Source organism: Myotis myotis, unplaced genomic scaffold (assembly GCF_014108235.1).
Source record: "Myotis myotis isolate mMyoMyo1 unplaced genomic scaffold, mMyoMyo1.p scaffold_m19_p_4, whole genome shotgun sequence".
Classification (NCBI taxonomy): domain Eukaryota; kingdom Metazoa; phylum Chordata; class Mammalia; order Chiroptera; family Vespertilionidae; genus Myotis; species Myotis myotis.
The window spans coordinates 93,932,264-93,949,302 of record NW_023416346.1 but is presented as its reverse complement, the minus strand read 5'-3'; the positions used below and the strand labels follow the sequence as shown (position 1 = coordinate 93,949,302).

At 41.9% G+C, this 17,039-nt stretch overlaps 1 protein-coding gene across 2 annotated transcripts in view; it reads right to left on the bottom strand.

Moving 5' to 3' along the window:
* LOC118654202 (vascular endothelial growth factor receptor kdr-like) overlaps positions 1–16,716 on the bottom strand; it is a 463,598-nt gene extending 446,882 nt beyond the window's left edge. Inside the window, exons 1-2 of one of the 2 annotated variants that reach the window (XM_036305522.1) lie at positions 16,432–16,716; positions 16,009–16,149 (exon numbers count right to left, since the gene is read on the bottom strand). In XM_036305522.1, the coding sequence (XP_036161415.1) occupies positions 16,009–16,087 (79 nt within the window). In that variant the 5' untranslated portion in view covers positions 16,088–16,149; positions 16,432–16,716. The remainder of the gene's footprint in view (positions 1–16,008; positions 16,150–16,431) is intronic. The other variant, XM_036305523.1, reaches the window with a different exon arrangement.
* Between the last annotated feature and the right edge of the window lie 323 nt (positions 16,717–17,039).

Here is a 17,039-nt window from a genome sequence, read left to right as displayed (position 1 = left end):
AACAATAGCGAATCCAAACACAACCGGCCTTTTCACTCCTATACCATCACACCCCTAAAGTCAATAACAACAAAAGCTGCCAGTGGTTTTCTAAGAAAATAGAAACTTTTCATACACTGCCTGCTATGATTCTGGAGGGAAGCCCACTAGGTCAAATATTTTCATGTCCCAGTTCCCTCCATCTACCCTGTCTTGGCACTAAAGGGCATTTTTAAGAAAGAAAGGACTATTTTCACAGCATGTGAAAATTTATTGTATAAAACCTAAAGAAACTGAAGACCAGCTTGACTGAATAACTTACCTAAGATCACATGGATAATGCCAAACTGACAGCCTCACGAAAGTCAAGATTTCAAAAGTCAGTGTGTCCCACCTTTTCCCAGTGCAGGAAGGAAGCCTGGTGTGGGAGAAGCCAGATGGATAATTAAAACAGGAAAAAGATTGTTCCCTGAGGAAGCTCTCCCCTACTTGGTTTTCCACATGTTGGGAGGTGAAGTACGGGTAAGATTTCAGATTGTGAGAGGGTCTGAGAAAGGAAGTGCCAAGGAATTCGGACTTGATCATGAAGGCAGTGAGGAATCATTTGTAGCTCTTAATACAAGAAGTGGCATGATGAAAGTGGTGATTCCTAGAGGCCCAGTGCATGACATTTGTGCAGGCAGAGGTGGGGTGGGGGGGGAGGTTCCTCAGCCCAGCCTGCACCCTTTCACAGTCCGGGAGCCGTTGGGGAATCATGTGGGGAGAAGACCTAAGCTGGCAATTGAACATCCTTAGCACTGCCTTCTGGCTGAATGCACTGACCACCAGGAGGCAGCTCCTGAGTTGAGCGCCTGCCCCCTGGTGGTCAGTGCTCATTATAGTGATCAGTCATTCCGTTGTTTGGTCTATTTGCATATTACCCTTTTATTATATGGCATGAGTGTGGTATATAGGTAAAGTGGAAAAGGGAAGAATAGGAGCCAATTGTAAAGATGATTTACACTGCATCTTGAAGTACTTAGTCTGAGCAAACATTGTATATGCTCATGAAGTCTGAGAGTCTGTGATCTGCTTTTGACACCTGAGACCTGTACGTATATGATCATCATGACATCCTGTGCAAACAAAACACTAAATCTCTTGAGTATTATCTAAAATGGGGTAGAATTGTCCTGAGGAGTGTTTTGTAAATGATGAAGCACTAAACAATTGATAATTATTATCTCTCTATTTCTCTTCTGTCTACAGAAAAATAGAATCACTAAATTAAGTAACTTTGTATCAGACCATCTATCAGATTCATCCTTATCTCTGGGCAAAGATGACATAAGGGAGTGGGCTGATAATGAAAAACAGACCTAAGCCAGATAACTTTGAGCTTTGCTGAGACTGACAAGAAACTTGAGCTTGTTCTCTTCATTTTCACATCTCTAAAGTCAATAAACAACATTTCAAAGTTTATGGTTCTCAAATTCGGGCACTTATACAAGCAAAGCTTCATCTTTAGAACGCAGATTGGGGGGAGGATGAAGATGAGGTTTGCACTTTTAAATTTTTTTGAGTGCAAATACCAAAGCAACATCAACAGATTCTAAGACTTCAATAACAACCAGTCTTATTTGTGATTTTGTTTTCCTTTTTTGTTGTGAAAATAGAAGGATTTTTATAATTAGTGCATGATTGAAATTTTTGGAGCCTCTATGTTATGAAGCAAAAAGTTTTTGCCTAAATTAATAGGTTGCAAAAACAGATGCATTTCAGGCTGTGGTGTATTTATACAATTAAATATTACAAAGCAATAAGAAGGAATGATCTATGACTACCCACCGCAGTTTGGATGAATATTTAAGAAGAAAGACACTAAAGAATATGGACTGATTATGATTCAATTTATATAAAGCAGAAAGCCCAGTAAACTAATCTGTGCTATTAGAAAACAGGATAATAATTACATTTGGGAAGGTTGTGTTGAGAGGGGGTAGAAGAGCTATTTCTGGGGTACAGTAGTGTTCTGTATTTTTATTTGGATGTTGATTATATAGGTGTATTCAATCTGTAAAATTGATCAATCTGTATACTTATATTCTGTTTGTACACTTTTCTTCATATATACTTCAATAAAAGTTTTAATGACTCAAGCAGCCCTGTCCTACAGGAACAAAACAAGTAACATCTGCCAGAATTACAAGGAGGATGTATTCCAAAGCAAGAAGAAACCTCTGTGTAGTGCATCTGACTTCTTAGAATGCCAGAACCACAGACTGTCCAAGCTTGGAAACAACCAAGTTCTCCACCTAAATACTAGAGTATAAATATGAGCGCTAGTCACCTCCTCTTTCTGTGCCCTAAGTCCAAAGTGAATGAGCACCATTGTCAGGCCTGGAACTCAGTGTCCTAACTCCTAAGCCATTGTTCTTTGCATTGTACCACACTGAACACTGGTTCCAGAACTTTGCCTGCATACCAAATTACAAAGCCTTGGTGATTGAAGGGAGAAAAGTGCCTTTATACACTACACAAAACTGGAGATAAAGCTCTTTGTCTAGAGCAATTGTGAAGATTTAGAGAGAAAAATGTAAAAACTTTGTTCATCCCCCTCCCATCTCCCCCTTCAAAAAAAATATCAAAGCTTAAAATGGTTCCGAATTAAGTGATTACAGTAAGTACTATAATTAACAAACTCATGTTAATTGGACTCTGAGCTCCTTGAATGCTACATAATTATTAAACATAAAAGTTCTCTTGTGTACTGATTTCTGATTCCAGGAACCTGCTTAACTACATGGACATGAGCTAAGACTGAAGTTGTTTGCTCTGTTTCTAGAAAAATAGCAGTCCCCTTCTCTGTGCTCTCCTCATCCCCATGTCCTTCCATTTACTCACATGTAGACCCAAAGCCCCTCAATATTTCTAGCTTCCTATCCCACCACTGGGCTTGTATTTGGAGAAACCACAGAAACTAAAGATTAGAGAATTTTAAAATAATATTAATAATGATGATAAACTAGGGTATGGAAGAAAACAATGGAAATGGCTTTTGTAAAGAAGTATATGGATAATTACAAAAAAATACTGTGGCTCTCTCTGTCAGCATTTGACTCACGGGAGGAAAAGCTAACGGTTCCTGAGACTGATGGCAATGGAAAGCACATGTCCTGAGTTGGCATTGACAATGGCAGAGCAACTTAATGGCTCTCCCATGGCTTCCTCTGGTGAGACCAATTGATCTAAACATGCCTTTTTTTAGCTCCAGGCTTGGTGCCCAAGCATGATGTGGTCTAATGATGGGCAGTATTTATTGTAGGTCAGTGGTTCTCAACCTTGGCTGCACATTAGAATCACCTGGGAATCTTTTTAAAATCCTGATTTTTGTGCCCTGGACGGTTTGGTTCACTGGATGGAGCATCGGCCTGTGGACTGAGGGGTCCCGGGTTCAATTCTGGTCAAAGGCATGTACCTTGGTTGCGGACACATCCCCAGTAGGGGGTGTGCAAGAGGCAGCTCATTGATGCTTCTCTCTCATCGATGTTTCTAACTCTCTATCCCTCTCCCTTCATCTCTGTAAAAGATCAATAAAATATATTTTTTTAAAAAATCCTGATTTTTTGGGCCTCATCCTCCGGAAATTCTGTTTCTTTGTTACTAATGTTGTGACCCCACCCCATAACAATCAGGATTATTACAAATGCAATTTCACACAGTGTCAAGAATCAGCAGTCAGGAGATGCACGTCTGTCCAGTTCCAGCTCTGCCAATAACTGTAAGATATTGCATAAGTTGTCTCCTCACTCTGAGTCACAAATTTCCCCATCTAAAAAAAGCAAAGATCTGAGTGATTCTATTCATTCTATTGGCAGTATTTCTAGATAACCTACAATGTTCCCTGAAAATACTATATTATTTTACTTATATGTGAAATTTAAAAAATAAATCAAATGAACAAGCAAAACAGGAAACATATATATAGATACAGGAAACAAACTAGTGGTTATCAGAAGGGGAGGCTTAGGGATAGATAAAATAGATAAAGGAGATTAAGAAGTATAAACTTCCTGTTATACAATAAATAAGTCATGGGGATGTAATATACAGCATAAAGAATATATTCAATAATATTGTAATAACTTTAATGACAAATGATAATTAGACTTATTGTCATGATCACTTCATAATATATACATATATTGAGCCACTATGATATACATCTGAAACTAATAGGACATTATATGCCAATTATACTTTAATTAAAAAATTCTGTCATAAGCTACAAACAGATTAATCTTGACAACATTATGCTAATTAAAATAGCCATTCACAGAAAGACAAATACTAAATCATTCAACTTATATAAGGTATTTAATGTAGTCAAAATCATAGAAACACAAAGTAGAATATGACTAATAGGTGCAGATAGGGGAAGGAAATAGGGAGTTCTTGTTTCAGTTTGATAAGATGAAAAAATTCTAAAGATCTGTATTAGAAGTGTGCACTAATGTACTATATACTTAATATGGCTAAGATGGTAAATTTTGCTATGTGTTTTATATTACAACTAGAGGCCTGGTGCATGAAATTCTTGCACTGGGGGGTGTCCCTTGCCCAGCCTGCACCCTCTCCAAACTGTGACCCCTCGGGTGATGTCCGACTGCTGTATTTAGGCCTGATCCCTGTGGACATCCCTCTCACAATCCAGTACTGCTGACTCCTAACCACTCGCCTGCCTGCCTGATTGCCTCGAACCACTTCTGCCTGCCAGCCTGATCACCCCCTAACTGCTCCCCTGCTGGCTTGTTTAACACCTAACTGCTCTCCTGTCAGCTCGATCACCCCCAACTGCCCTCCCCTGCCGGCCTGATCTCACCCCCAATTGCCCTCCCTTACCGGCCTGATCTCACCCACAACTGCTCTGCCTCTTAAGCAGCCATTGGCTCCTCACAGTTCACCTAGATTTGGTTCTGATTGATTGGTTTCTATGCCAGTCAGCATCAAAAGCTCTGCCTCCTAGGCAGCCATTGGCTCCTCACAGTTCACACAGATTTGGTTCTGATTGGTCAGTTTCTATGCCAGTCAGCATCAATTGCTCCACCCTCTAGGCAGCCATTGGCTCCTCACAGTTCACACAGATTTGGTTCTGATTGGTCAGTTTCTATGCCAGTCAGCATCAATTGCTCCACCCCCTAGGCAGCCATTGGCTCCTCACAGTTCACACAGATTTGGTTCTGATTGGTCAGTTTCTATGCCAGTCAACGTCAAAAGCTCCGCCTCCTAGGCAGCCATTGGCTCCTCACACTTCACCCAGATTTAGTTCCGATTGATCATTTTCTATGTCAGTCAGCATCTCTGAGCCTATCACCGGGGGCCTGATCAGAAAGGCAGGGCTGATCAGCAGCCCTGGCGGAGGCCTGGAGAGAAATGGGGCACAGCTGCTGGAGAGAAAGGGAGAGGCAAGTGCTGATCAACAGCTGCCACAGAGGCTATGCATCAGACCCTGCTTCGCTCTTCAGGCCTCTCTCTGGGCTTGATCCGCAGCCCCCTCAGCAGTCAGTCCTGGGTCACCACACCTGCAGCCTGCAGCAGTCAGTGCTGGGTCACCATGGCAATCCAGTGCTGACTGCAGGACTGACTTCCAGTTGGTGGAGCCTCCGGTCATGACAGACCCAACATTTTTTTATATTAAGATAATAAAAACAAACATGTTTTAAAAATAAAGAAAAGAAAACCTGCTGAGCAGAAGCCAGACACAAAATGGCACATACTGTATGATCCCGTTTACATGAAATTTTAGAATAGACAAAACTAAGCTATAGAGGCAGAACACAGATCAGTGGGCTGGGGGTGAAAGAGGAAACTGACTATTAAAGGCCACAAAGAAACTTTCTAGGATGATGTCATTTACCGTATATCTTCATTGTGGTGGTGGTGGCTATTTGGATATACACATTTGTCAAAATTTATCAAACTATACATTTAAAATGGGTGTGTTTTATCATATGTATATTTTACCTCAGATAAAATTGAGTTTAAAAAACCAAAAAAGGTGAAGTTTTGATAAGCCAGCTGTTCTATCTTATAGCCTAGGGCAGTGGTCAGCAAACTCATTAGTCAACAGAGCCAAATATCAACAGTACAACGATTGAAATTTCTTTTGAGAACCAAATTTTTTAAACTTAAACTATATAGGTAGGTAGATTGTTATTAACTTAATTAGGGTACTCCTAAGCTGGCCTTTGCTAAAAATGTCCTCAATCTGATTGAGGTATGTTCGATGAGGTCGACCCCTTCCAACTCTCCCATCCACACTCGTCTTGTATACTTGTTTCAGGTAGAGGAGTGTGGATGGGAGAGTTGGAAGGAGTCGACCACAGCGAACGTACTTCAAAACAATGTACCTCCCCCGCGCTGCATATCCCACAGCCCGCCTGCACCGCGTCTCTGTCGACTGACCAACCGACACCCCCCACTTCTTCTAATGCCACTTCTTCAAAATAGACTCGCCCAGCCTGAAAACCGACTTCTGCGCATGGGCCACAAAGTTTCAATTGCACTGTACATGCGCGCCCGCACATGTTATTTTGTGGAAGAGCCACACTCAAGGGGCCAAAGAGCCACATGTGGCTCGCGAGCCGCGGTTTGCCAACCACTGGCCTAGGGGAACAGATATCTAAACTATTCTCATCCCCTATGGTGAACTTGCATTTTTGGAGAATTTTTTTTTTTTTTATTGAAGTTGACCTAGAGAAATCCTTCACATTATGATCCTCCATTGTTATATTTCTATTATTTAGAAAAATGAGAAATAAATATAACCCCTACCTCATCCCTAACATAACATTTGGAAAGAATTACACATACTTTTAAATTTATTTCTAACAAATGTCTCCACGATTTTTGTACCTGAGAAAAGTCTTAATTTTCTAGGCCTGCTTTAAAATTTTACATCTACTTATATAATACTAATACTTTTAGTTTTTACCAATTTGCATTTTTATAATCTAACAACTCTGATTCCAAGTGATTGTATCTCCTAATAAAATAAACTATCACAAGTTTTTCTGTGTTTGTTTAAAATTGTCTCCATCCATCAAAATTGGATAAATCCTCAAATCTGATCTCAAATCAGATGGTGCTTTCTTATTACAATACTAGAGGCCTGGTGCATGAAAACCGTGCATGGGGGGTGTCTCTCAGCCCAGCCTGCACCCTCTCGAATCTGTAACTCCTCGGGATCGGGCCTATACTGGCAGTCAAACATCCTTCTCACAATCCGGGACTGCTGGCTCTTAACCTCTTGCCTGCCTGCTGGCTTGATTGCCCCTAACCACCTCTGCCTGTCGGCCTGATTGCCGCCTAACTGCCCTCCCCTGCAGGCCTGATCACCCCTAACTGCCCTCCCCTGCTGGCCTGATCTAATTAGCATATTACCCTTTTATTAGTATAGATTGGGAATTCAGGAGAAGGAAAGAGAATGGTAGCAAGAGAATACTAAAAGATACAGAGGAGTGAGAGTAAAATAGAGGAGAACTCAATGCTTCAAAGCAGCAGAACATTTCAAAGATCATCTCTAGTCCAGTTATCCCATTTTAAAGATAAAGAGACTGAGGCTCAGAGAGGGCAACAGACACTTCCACATCACACAATGAGAACGTGACATAGCTAGGCCCAGAATTAGGTTATCTGGATTCTAAAAACAGTACTCTTTGCACCGTTAATGCAGTCTGGATGAAGGTGGCCTGAAAGTTTTTACAAGAAAAGAATGGAAAAGCGGAATCAGAAGGAAACTAAGAAGCACTGGAGGGGATAATGGTACAGGAAAACAGAAGAAAAGAAAATTGGCCAGATAGTACAAGGGTCAAACCACCTTGACCCCTTTTCCTAAACAATCTCTGATCATGGGCAAACATCCTCATTTACTTCCTTGACAGTGTCTTTCCCACAGTTATGAAAAAACACAGGAAGATCTAAGGAAACCTATTTGGAGAAGCAAAGCTAAAGTGGGTAGGATCTCAAAATATACTTAACATGCATAGATTTCCTTCCCATCCAGAGGTGCCAGACAGACTGGGGCCAAATCGGTTCTGTCTATGGTCAGTGACTGCTCTGAGGTTGGAAAGAGCCAGGGAATAACAAAGAGCTACAAGTTCACCTCTCAGAGATAAGAATTTTCCCCACTTATTCACCCCTCCCTCTGCTCACTGCTATGGTGTCCAGCCACAGCTTTGAAAGTCTCCTTCCCCTTCGAAACACTTTATTATTTATTATTGGGGGGGGGGAGGAGATGGGAGTCAATTGATGAGTATCAAGCCATGCTCAATTTACTAGTATTAGAATATAGAAAAGCAAGGTGAGGAAAAGTTGCAAGGTGATCAGGAGGATCAAGAGACACGATTCCAACAGTGCAGCCTAATGCTTAAGAACATAAATTAGAACATGGTTAAAAACATGAGGTAGACTGCATCCATTCAAATTATGCCTACCACTTACAAGCTGTGTGTCTAGGGCCAGTCACTCTGTTCCTTTGTGTCTCAGTTTCTTGATATGTAATAAGAAATAATAATACTTCCCTAAGAAACTGTTGGGAGGTTAAATGAGCTAATAAAATGTTTAATTTATTTGAAAAGATAAAGGCACTTCTATGTTCATTGCAGCATTATTTACAGTGGCCAAGACACAGAAACAAATGAAGTGTCCCTCAATAGATGATTGGATAAAGAAGGTGTGATACATATACACAATGGAATACTACTCAGTCATTAAAAAGATGAAATATTGTCATTTACAACAACATGGATGGATTTTAAGAATAGCATGTTAAGTGGAATCAGTCAGGCAGAAAAAGTCAAGAACCATATGATTTCACTAATATATGGGCTATAAAATTAAAAGCAACAAATGAACAAACAAGAAAAACAAACAAAAACTCATAGACACAGACAACAGTATGGTGGTTACCAGAGAGAAAGAGGTGTAGGGATAGTAAAGAGTAAAGGGGGTCAAATATATGGTGACAGGAGAAGATTTGATGTTTGGTAGTAAACACATAATGCAATCTACAGAGGATGTATGATAGAATTGTACACTTAAAATCTATATAATCTTATTAACCAACTAGAGGCCCAATGCACGAAATTCATGCAAGGGGCTCTGAGGGCCAGGGCAGCAGACCCAGCTTTCGTAGAAGCAGCCCTGGCCCTTGCAGCAGCAGCCCCAGCTGCCACACCTGCCCTCACAGCAGCAGCCCCACAAGGATTTCTGGAAGGACATCAGGTCTAATTAGCATACTACACTTTTATTATTATAGATGTCATTCCAATAAATTTAATAAAAAATAAGGTAAAGTATTTAAAGCAGTACCTGGCATATAGTAAACACTTAATAAATGTTAACTCATTTTCATATTCAGATCTCTGCAGGAATATTATGGGGAAAGTGAAGCTAATTATATTCTGCATGGCCCAAAGTATGGGTTTAGATTTTTAGGATTAGTGTGTGGTAGCCCAGGGCCATAAGGTCTAAATTAAACATGAGGAAGATCTTTTAATAGAGTTTTCCTAAGGTGGAATAATCTACCTCCTAAGCTAGTGATGTACAACCATAAACTGGACAACTACCCGGCAAGACGGTAATATAAGAGTTAAATAAAGGAAGGACTGGGTTTTAAATGCTCTTCATAGACTCTTACCTCTAGCCAGGAGAGTCTATTGTTTCATAAGGTTGATAAGAAATAGCTCATATCACCAAACAGGGAGCTGGGATCCAAGTAGAAGTGAGAAAATGCAATTTCCATTGGAGAGAGATCTGTATGGTAGCCAGACACACCAGTGCTGCCAGCATCAAGAAATTCCACCCCTATTTAATCATTTGAGAAATCATGAAAGAAGACAGAGAGCTCTTTGCCTATGCCTTTGTTAAAATAATCTTTGGAAAAGTACAGATAGGAAACCACATAAGTTTAGGCTGGGCCTGAAGATTACAGAGCAGTACTAAGAACTAGATGTGTGAATGACTGTTGGATATTCTTTAAAACAAATTAAAAGGAAATATTCATTTTACCAGATCAATGCCATAATACTAAATATCAGGTGCATAATTCTAGCCAGATTTCCAGAGATGCCAATAATATTTTGTGTGACTTTGGGCAAGTCTCTTCCTCTCTAGGCCTAACTGTAACCTAAGGGGATGAGACAAGTGGGCTTTAGATTGGGGTGACCATATAATTTACCATCAAAACTGAGAAATCATTAATAGTCAGTCTGTGTCAACAGGTAACACTGGGCTATACTGGGAAAACTGGGGTGTATGTTCACCCTAAGGATGACATTGCAGCTCTGACCATCTAAGATCATATAACTCTATAAGTGGGACAAGGAATCCAAATATTTTATCTTGGGATTTCAGAACAAATGTTTGACTCCTGGATGGTTGCAAGAACATTGGTGGCACTTTAAATGCCAAGTTGATAAATTGGAACCTTACTATTTAAAGGAGCTCATCCCAGGCCCCTTAGATATGTTACATTATCTACTTAGAAAAGGAAAAGGAAAAGGCAGGGTTAACTTCCTAAGATTCCCTGCTCCTTAGAGATTACAATTAGCCTGGAAATGATGTCTGAGAGTCATGAACTCTCAGAAATTGGAAAGCCCTGGATATAATCTTGTAGTCCAGTGTGTTTCCATCTATTTTCTTTTTCATTTTAGTAGTTGGATCATCATTTCAAATTAGCCTCAACTCTAAACTCAATACCCTATATAATAAAAGCCTAATATGCAAATGCAAATTATCCCCTCGGGTGGTCATTCCACCGAGAGGTTGACCACTTGCTATGATATACGCTGACCACCAGGGGGCGACGCGGAACATGGCAGGCATCAGTGATGCACTGCAACCTCTCACTGGCTACCTGGGGATGGGGATGATGGGGATGAAGGTGCACTGAGAATGCGGGATGTCCGCCAAGCTCATTCTTACTCCCTCTGCTACCCTCCCCCAAGATGCCAAGACTGCCACACTAGGGAAGTCCCCTCCCCCCCCCACTTCTCCCCCTCCCCCCGTGCTCAGGTGCTGGGCGCCGGCAAGGAGCCTGCCCTGCACCCAAGCGGCCTCTTCCAGGTGAGCAAGGCCTCAGCTGCCGGGACCACAGGTGCCGGTCGGGCTCCCCATGAGCCCAAGGGTTCACTCAGGAGCCGGTCTGCAAGGCTGGCCAGGAGAGAGCATGCTGCCTGCCTGACTTCAGTGTGGTGCCGCTGGGCAGCCCAGAGGCCTACACTGCGCCCCAGCCTGCGGTGTCCAGCTGTGCTCACCGGATCTCCACATGGGCACTCGGGTGCTGTGACTCAGGTGGAAGGAGGCCCACAGGGACCTGGGGGCCCAGGTGCTTCCCAGGGCCCAGAGGTCAACTGGGACCCCCCCCACTTCCACGCCAGATGCTCATGCTTTGATTGCCAGCCAGGCCTAGGGACTACACCCATGCACAAATTTCGTGCACCGGGCCTCTAGTATAAAATAAATAAGAGCAGCCCTGACTGGTTTGGCTCAGTGGATAGAGCGTCGGCCTGCGGACTGAAGGGTCCCGGGTTCGATTCCGGTCAAGGGCATGTACCTTGGTTGCGGGCACATCCCCAGTAGGGAGTGTGCAGGAGGCAGCTGATCGATGTTTCTCTCTCATCGATGTTTCTAACTCTCTATCCCTTTCCCTTACTCTCTGTAAAAAATCAATAAAAAATATATTTTAAAAAAATAAAAAATAAATAAGAGCAGAACTTCTCTGGCTAAAGGAGGTGCAGGTAGAAAGACCAAATCCTGACTTACTTGGCCTCCCCCCATTCCCACATCTAAAACCCTAGAGGCCAGCATTGCACAGTTCAACAGTCTGATCTGATTTCAAAAACACCAGGCCAAATCCAAAGAGCTGGCTTTGCATCCAAGATATGTGAAATGCTGAGCACTGTGTGCATGAGACTGTGAAGAGCATTTTACAAAAAGGCAGAGAGGGAGGACAGTAGGAAAGCCTATACAAATTGAGGGAACTTCTACAAAGTTAGACAAAGACTTCAAAACAGAGAGACTGGGGCTATCAAACACAAGAGAAAAATAATGGATTTTGAACACATCACCATCCCAATCACCAAGTCTCTGCTCCCATTCCACCTGCCATTTAGAGACTCAGTGTCCTGTCTTTTTGTATCCCTAAACAAAAGAAAATAAGTCCAAGAACTTCATTTTAGCTTAATCTTAAATATTTCAGCTTTTTTTCCCTTTTGGGAAGAGGTCCATTAGGTTTGCTAGTAGAAAATACTTGATTTTCCAAAGGATTTCTAGTTAGAGATTAGTGTTTGAGCCATCATGATTCAGATAATTCAGGGTACCACCATGAAGATGACACCTACCTTTGAGGACCAGCTAATTTCCACATTAGCCTTTTGAAATAGTGGAGAGACAGATACATAGTGGTATCCTTCCCTTGCAGGCACCACAATTTTTCTTCATAAAATCTTTATGATCATGTTTCAGCTAGTTTTACTTAACAGCTTCTCTTCTGCCTTAGAACTTTAATAAACTCCATCTATATGTATATGTAGCAAGTGCTATTTCCTGGGATCACAAAATCCTTGAATAACAAATAGGAAATCTGAGAACCCACAGAACTTTCCCAAGATCTGTCTTCCTCCAATCGTTTTTATCTTTATTGTTTCATATCATTACCAGAGAGCCTAGCATGGACTGAAAGTGTCACCAGATAATGAAGTTGTTTTCTTTTTTGTTTCTTTCTTAGCTGGAGCCTCTTGCTCCCTAATTTAATTAAGCCATTAACATACAGGAGTGGGCAGAAGTAGGTTTGCAATTGTGCATACGCAAAACCTGTAGTTTATTCTTATATTATTACTATTTAATAATTATTGTATTTTTAATTTGTATTATACCTGTAAACCTACTTTTGCCAACCCCTATATTATAACCAGAGAAGGATGATTAAGAGACAAAGGGATTTAGAACTTCAAATATCTACACGACTGCTACAGGGAAAAGGTAGGAACTTTATTCTTTGTAATTTTTTACTTCTTTCTGAATATTCCCAGTAATAGGGGACTCTCCGGCCCCCAAGTTAGCCCATTTCATTTGCAGCAGCTAAAATGGTTGGAATGTTCTTGTGTGTAAATGGCCCTTCAAACACTTATAGACAGCTTTCATACAACTTCCCACCCCATCTCAAAGAGCTTTTCCTTCTCCCAGCTAAAAGTCCCTACATTTTTTTGTTCCTTAACTGAAAAAAAAAAAAATTCAAGAACCCTCTCCATCCAATTTAATCTCTTATGAAAACATTGTACCCTGTCAGTGTCCCTTTGAGAATGTGGTGCCCAAAGTCAAGCTGCAGTACACCAGGTAGAGTCTGGCCAGTGAAGAAGAGAGTAGAATCTTTCTGGGTTTTTCTGTTTTTTTTTTTTTCTAGGTCTGAATATTATTTTTTAATATAATCAAAATATGTGTTTTACTTGCCTGTAAGTTGAATATGTCAGCAATATATGTCAGTGCAAAGATCCCTATCTTTGGTCTTTTTCACAAATATGCATCTATAAGCCATGTCTTCCAATTATTTTCTTAAAGGTTTTATTTCCCCCTTTCTCTTTGGGAGGAGGAGTACCCAAAGTTACCAGCTTGTATTTATATTTATTAACATTATCATTGCCCTTTTGAATACCAATTCTATAACTGACCATATCTTCCTTCTTTTAATTGAATATTTTCTCATTATGCCACAAATATTGTCCTCCTATACAAGCACAAAATTATTGAAGAAAATGAAGCCAACACCTAGTGTTTTTTCCTCTTTAGAAATTGTCCTCCAGACACATATCCATTCTAAAAATATATTTTATATATGCCCCTTAACCAGCAGTTCTGAGGCCATTCCAAACACTTACAAGCCCCCTAGGTCTAATCTTCATCTTTCTCTAACAGGAAGAGACTTTATTTAATTCCTCAGGAGACCCTAGTATTCTATTTCTCCAGCATTCCCCTTTGTTTAAATTTCAGAAATCCTACTGCAAAAAGAAACTGCATTATTCTGCCAATCCTATCTTCAATGAACTAACACCAGTTCTAATGATTATGGATTTCTCTTCTAGGAGTTTAGGTAATAAACTTGTAAATAATTAATTCTAGATTCTTACAAAGAGCAACAGCAAGAACAGAGGTTTTGTAATACTTTTTTCCTTCTTTTTGAAATACAGGACTACAACTGGCCGTCTCTAGATATATGACATCTCTGTGAGTATTTTCAGTGATTCATTATTTCTCATCCACATGTTTTCTCAGTGCCCAGGGAAACCATTCTAGCTGGGAGACTTGCACCTAATTCCAGCAGTAAGGTGCTCTCTTTCCATCTCCAATCCACAGCAAATGTCATATTACTACCAATATTTGGTTTACTTTTTCTAATCTGGTATTGTCTTTCTTCTTGACAAAGAAGATGGAAGCCAAATACAAGTTTTTCCTCTCATTTACAATTAAAGATCCAAGGCTCAAGAGAATAAGGGAACACAGTGTATTTGTGGTAGGGCCAAGACTAAAGACCAGTTGTTCAGATATCCATCTCTCTTTGAACTCTACCACAGATATCTCAAAAAAGAGTTGTTAAATGATTAACACATGATGTATTATTGTCCTCATTATGTTGGAATTATCTCAATGGACCTTTAGAAGTCCTAGAGGTCCAAAGAATTTAAATAATTTGACCAAGAACATACAGTACACCTCCAGATTCTTACCGGTGATATAAAGTTTAGGTTCAACAGAAAGCCTGGAAAGAATGGGAGTGGGTATTACAATTCCAAGAACTGAAAACTGGGTGATGAAGGAAAATGCAGATGACAACTAAAAATAAACTGTTAAGATTTTCCAGTTGTGTCTAGTGCCCACTACCTTGTCCAAATCTAGTACACATTGGGAATTGGTTGGGGGATCTTGGGTGGAAAGTTTGGCTCTGAGATTTTCTGGATACATTGGAGTCACAAGAGCTCTAAAGGCTGCAAAGTAAGCCACCTCCAGACTCCAGTACAGGCAGCTAATTACGGACTGGTGCTAATTACAGTCCTGTTAGCGATTTCCACCATTTGGCCCTGTGGCAAAAGGTTGAGGATCCTAGGTTTTCCAGGCTGGAAAAGCAATCACTACCCAAAGCAGCAGGCACCATCTACCAGAGCAGTCACTTTACCTGTTTTTCCTTTTTAGAAAAGTGTACCAAGTCTGACCCAAAGAATGGCTGCTGCGTTTAGTTGGGCTTTCTCTATTTTTGTTTGTTTGTTTGTTTGTTTTTGTTTTGCTGAGTTTTTCAAAATATAACTTAAAAATATTGGGGACAGACAACTTCAAGAATTATAAACGACAACACATTTGAAAAACAAAAACAAAAAACTACACCCCAAAAAAGAAAGTAAATTGAATCCTCTGTCCCTTTGTCCCTTTCTTTTTGTCGAAGTACTCTCCACAGGTCAGAGAAAGACTACAGATGTGTCTTTTCCCTTTAATTGCTCAATTCCTCACAATTTACAGACTTAATCTTAGGAATACACTTTGCACTCTGCGGCTCCACCCGCGGAGTTATGGCTGTGCAACAGAGGGGGAAATGCAATGCTCCCTGTCCTGGAATAAATAAAGATATCACTCTCAGAGGGGAATTTTTCTCGATCTTTTGCAGCGAGTGTATGTTCTCTGTTAGGAAAGTCAGCTAAGGACTACCAACCATTACGCGCAAAAATTCCCTGTCACAGGCTTGGCCACCCTCGCCCTGGGGCCTCCTAGTTTCGTGCATCCAGAACAGTTTCTCTTCGCTGGCCCACCGCAGACCACGGTAGTTTCCAGCTATAGTTGGCTGCAGGTCTGGCTCAGAGGTGCGCCTGGCAAGCCACAGGCCAATGAAGAGCTCTTATTCTCTCTGTGACACCCCTGACCTGACTTCTTTCGTGTGAGCTGAGAGGTTGGAGCACCAGGAACACACGCAGCGCTCAGTCAGCTGTGAGGCGACCAGTCGCTTACCTGAAGTCCAGAGCAGGGTGATCAGGAAGTGGGAAGCCAAGACAGTCAGGGCACCATGACCATGGCGAGGTGCAAACATCGTGGGGCACAGAGTGCAGTGCCAGGCTCTCACTTCCCCCTGAGTTATTTCGCTCCTCCTTCCTAAGAAAAAGGCAGGCAGTGGGGGATCAAGGGTTTAAGGTAAGGGATCTAAACTGTGTCCTCTGATTTGTCAACTCTGAATTCCGATCCTACCGCCCTTTCCAGGCCCCCTCCCTTGCTACTCTCTCAGCCTAGGTCCGCCCTCTTTCCCAGAGACCTCTCCTCAGGCCTCAGAGATACCGAGCTATTCCGAGCTATTCTGTGAGAGGAGCACAGTCTGGAGGAGCTCTCGCTCTCTGCCTAACACCCTATCTCCTCCCAGGTCCACAAGTCCCTGACAACCTTTGGTGGCAGGTGAGCTGTCCAGGCTCAGAGCGCCCCTACACCGAACCTGCAACCGGGGGAGTCGATGCTGGCACAACTACCGCTCAGCTTCTCTGAGGAGCTCCCAACTTCTTTCTGCAACCCTGTTGAGAGGAGGCGAGGCGGCAAAGTCTGTCTCTGGAGGGAGGAAGTTCAGGACAAAGGTGGGGGGGATGGGAAGGGGGGGAAGAACCAGGAAAGGGAGGCTGGAGGGCAGCGTGAAAAATCCCAGAAGAGGCTAGTGCAGCTATCCAGGAGAGCGTCCCTAAGGAACTGATAGCCCTAGGGTTAAGTGCCTCAGTGTACTAGGGAGGGGGCGTCTGGTGGAGCTGCATTTCCCTTTCCTCCTTTCAGGAGCTCACCAGTTCCCTCCCCCAGGCTGACTTCTTGGCCTGAGTTTGGTACGGTATGTATCCGGGAAGGATGTGGGGGGTTCTTTGGGCAGGGAGAGGAAACACAGACGTCAGCGCAAGTGCTCCCCAAGGAGAACAGTTCTGGAGTTGGCTTCAAGCCTTCTGAGGCAGGAGATTACTGTCTGTTCAGAAGGTGAGGGCTGGGGCAAATGGGTACCGCAATCTGCTTTGTCT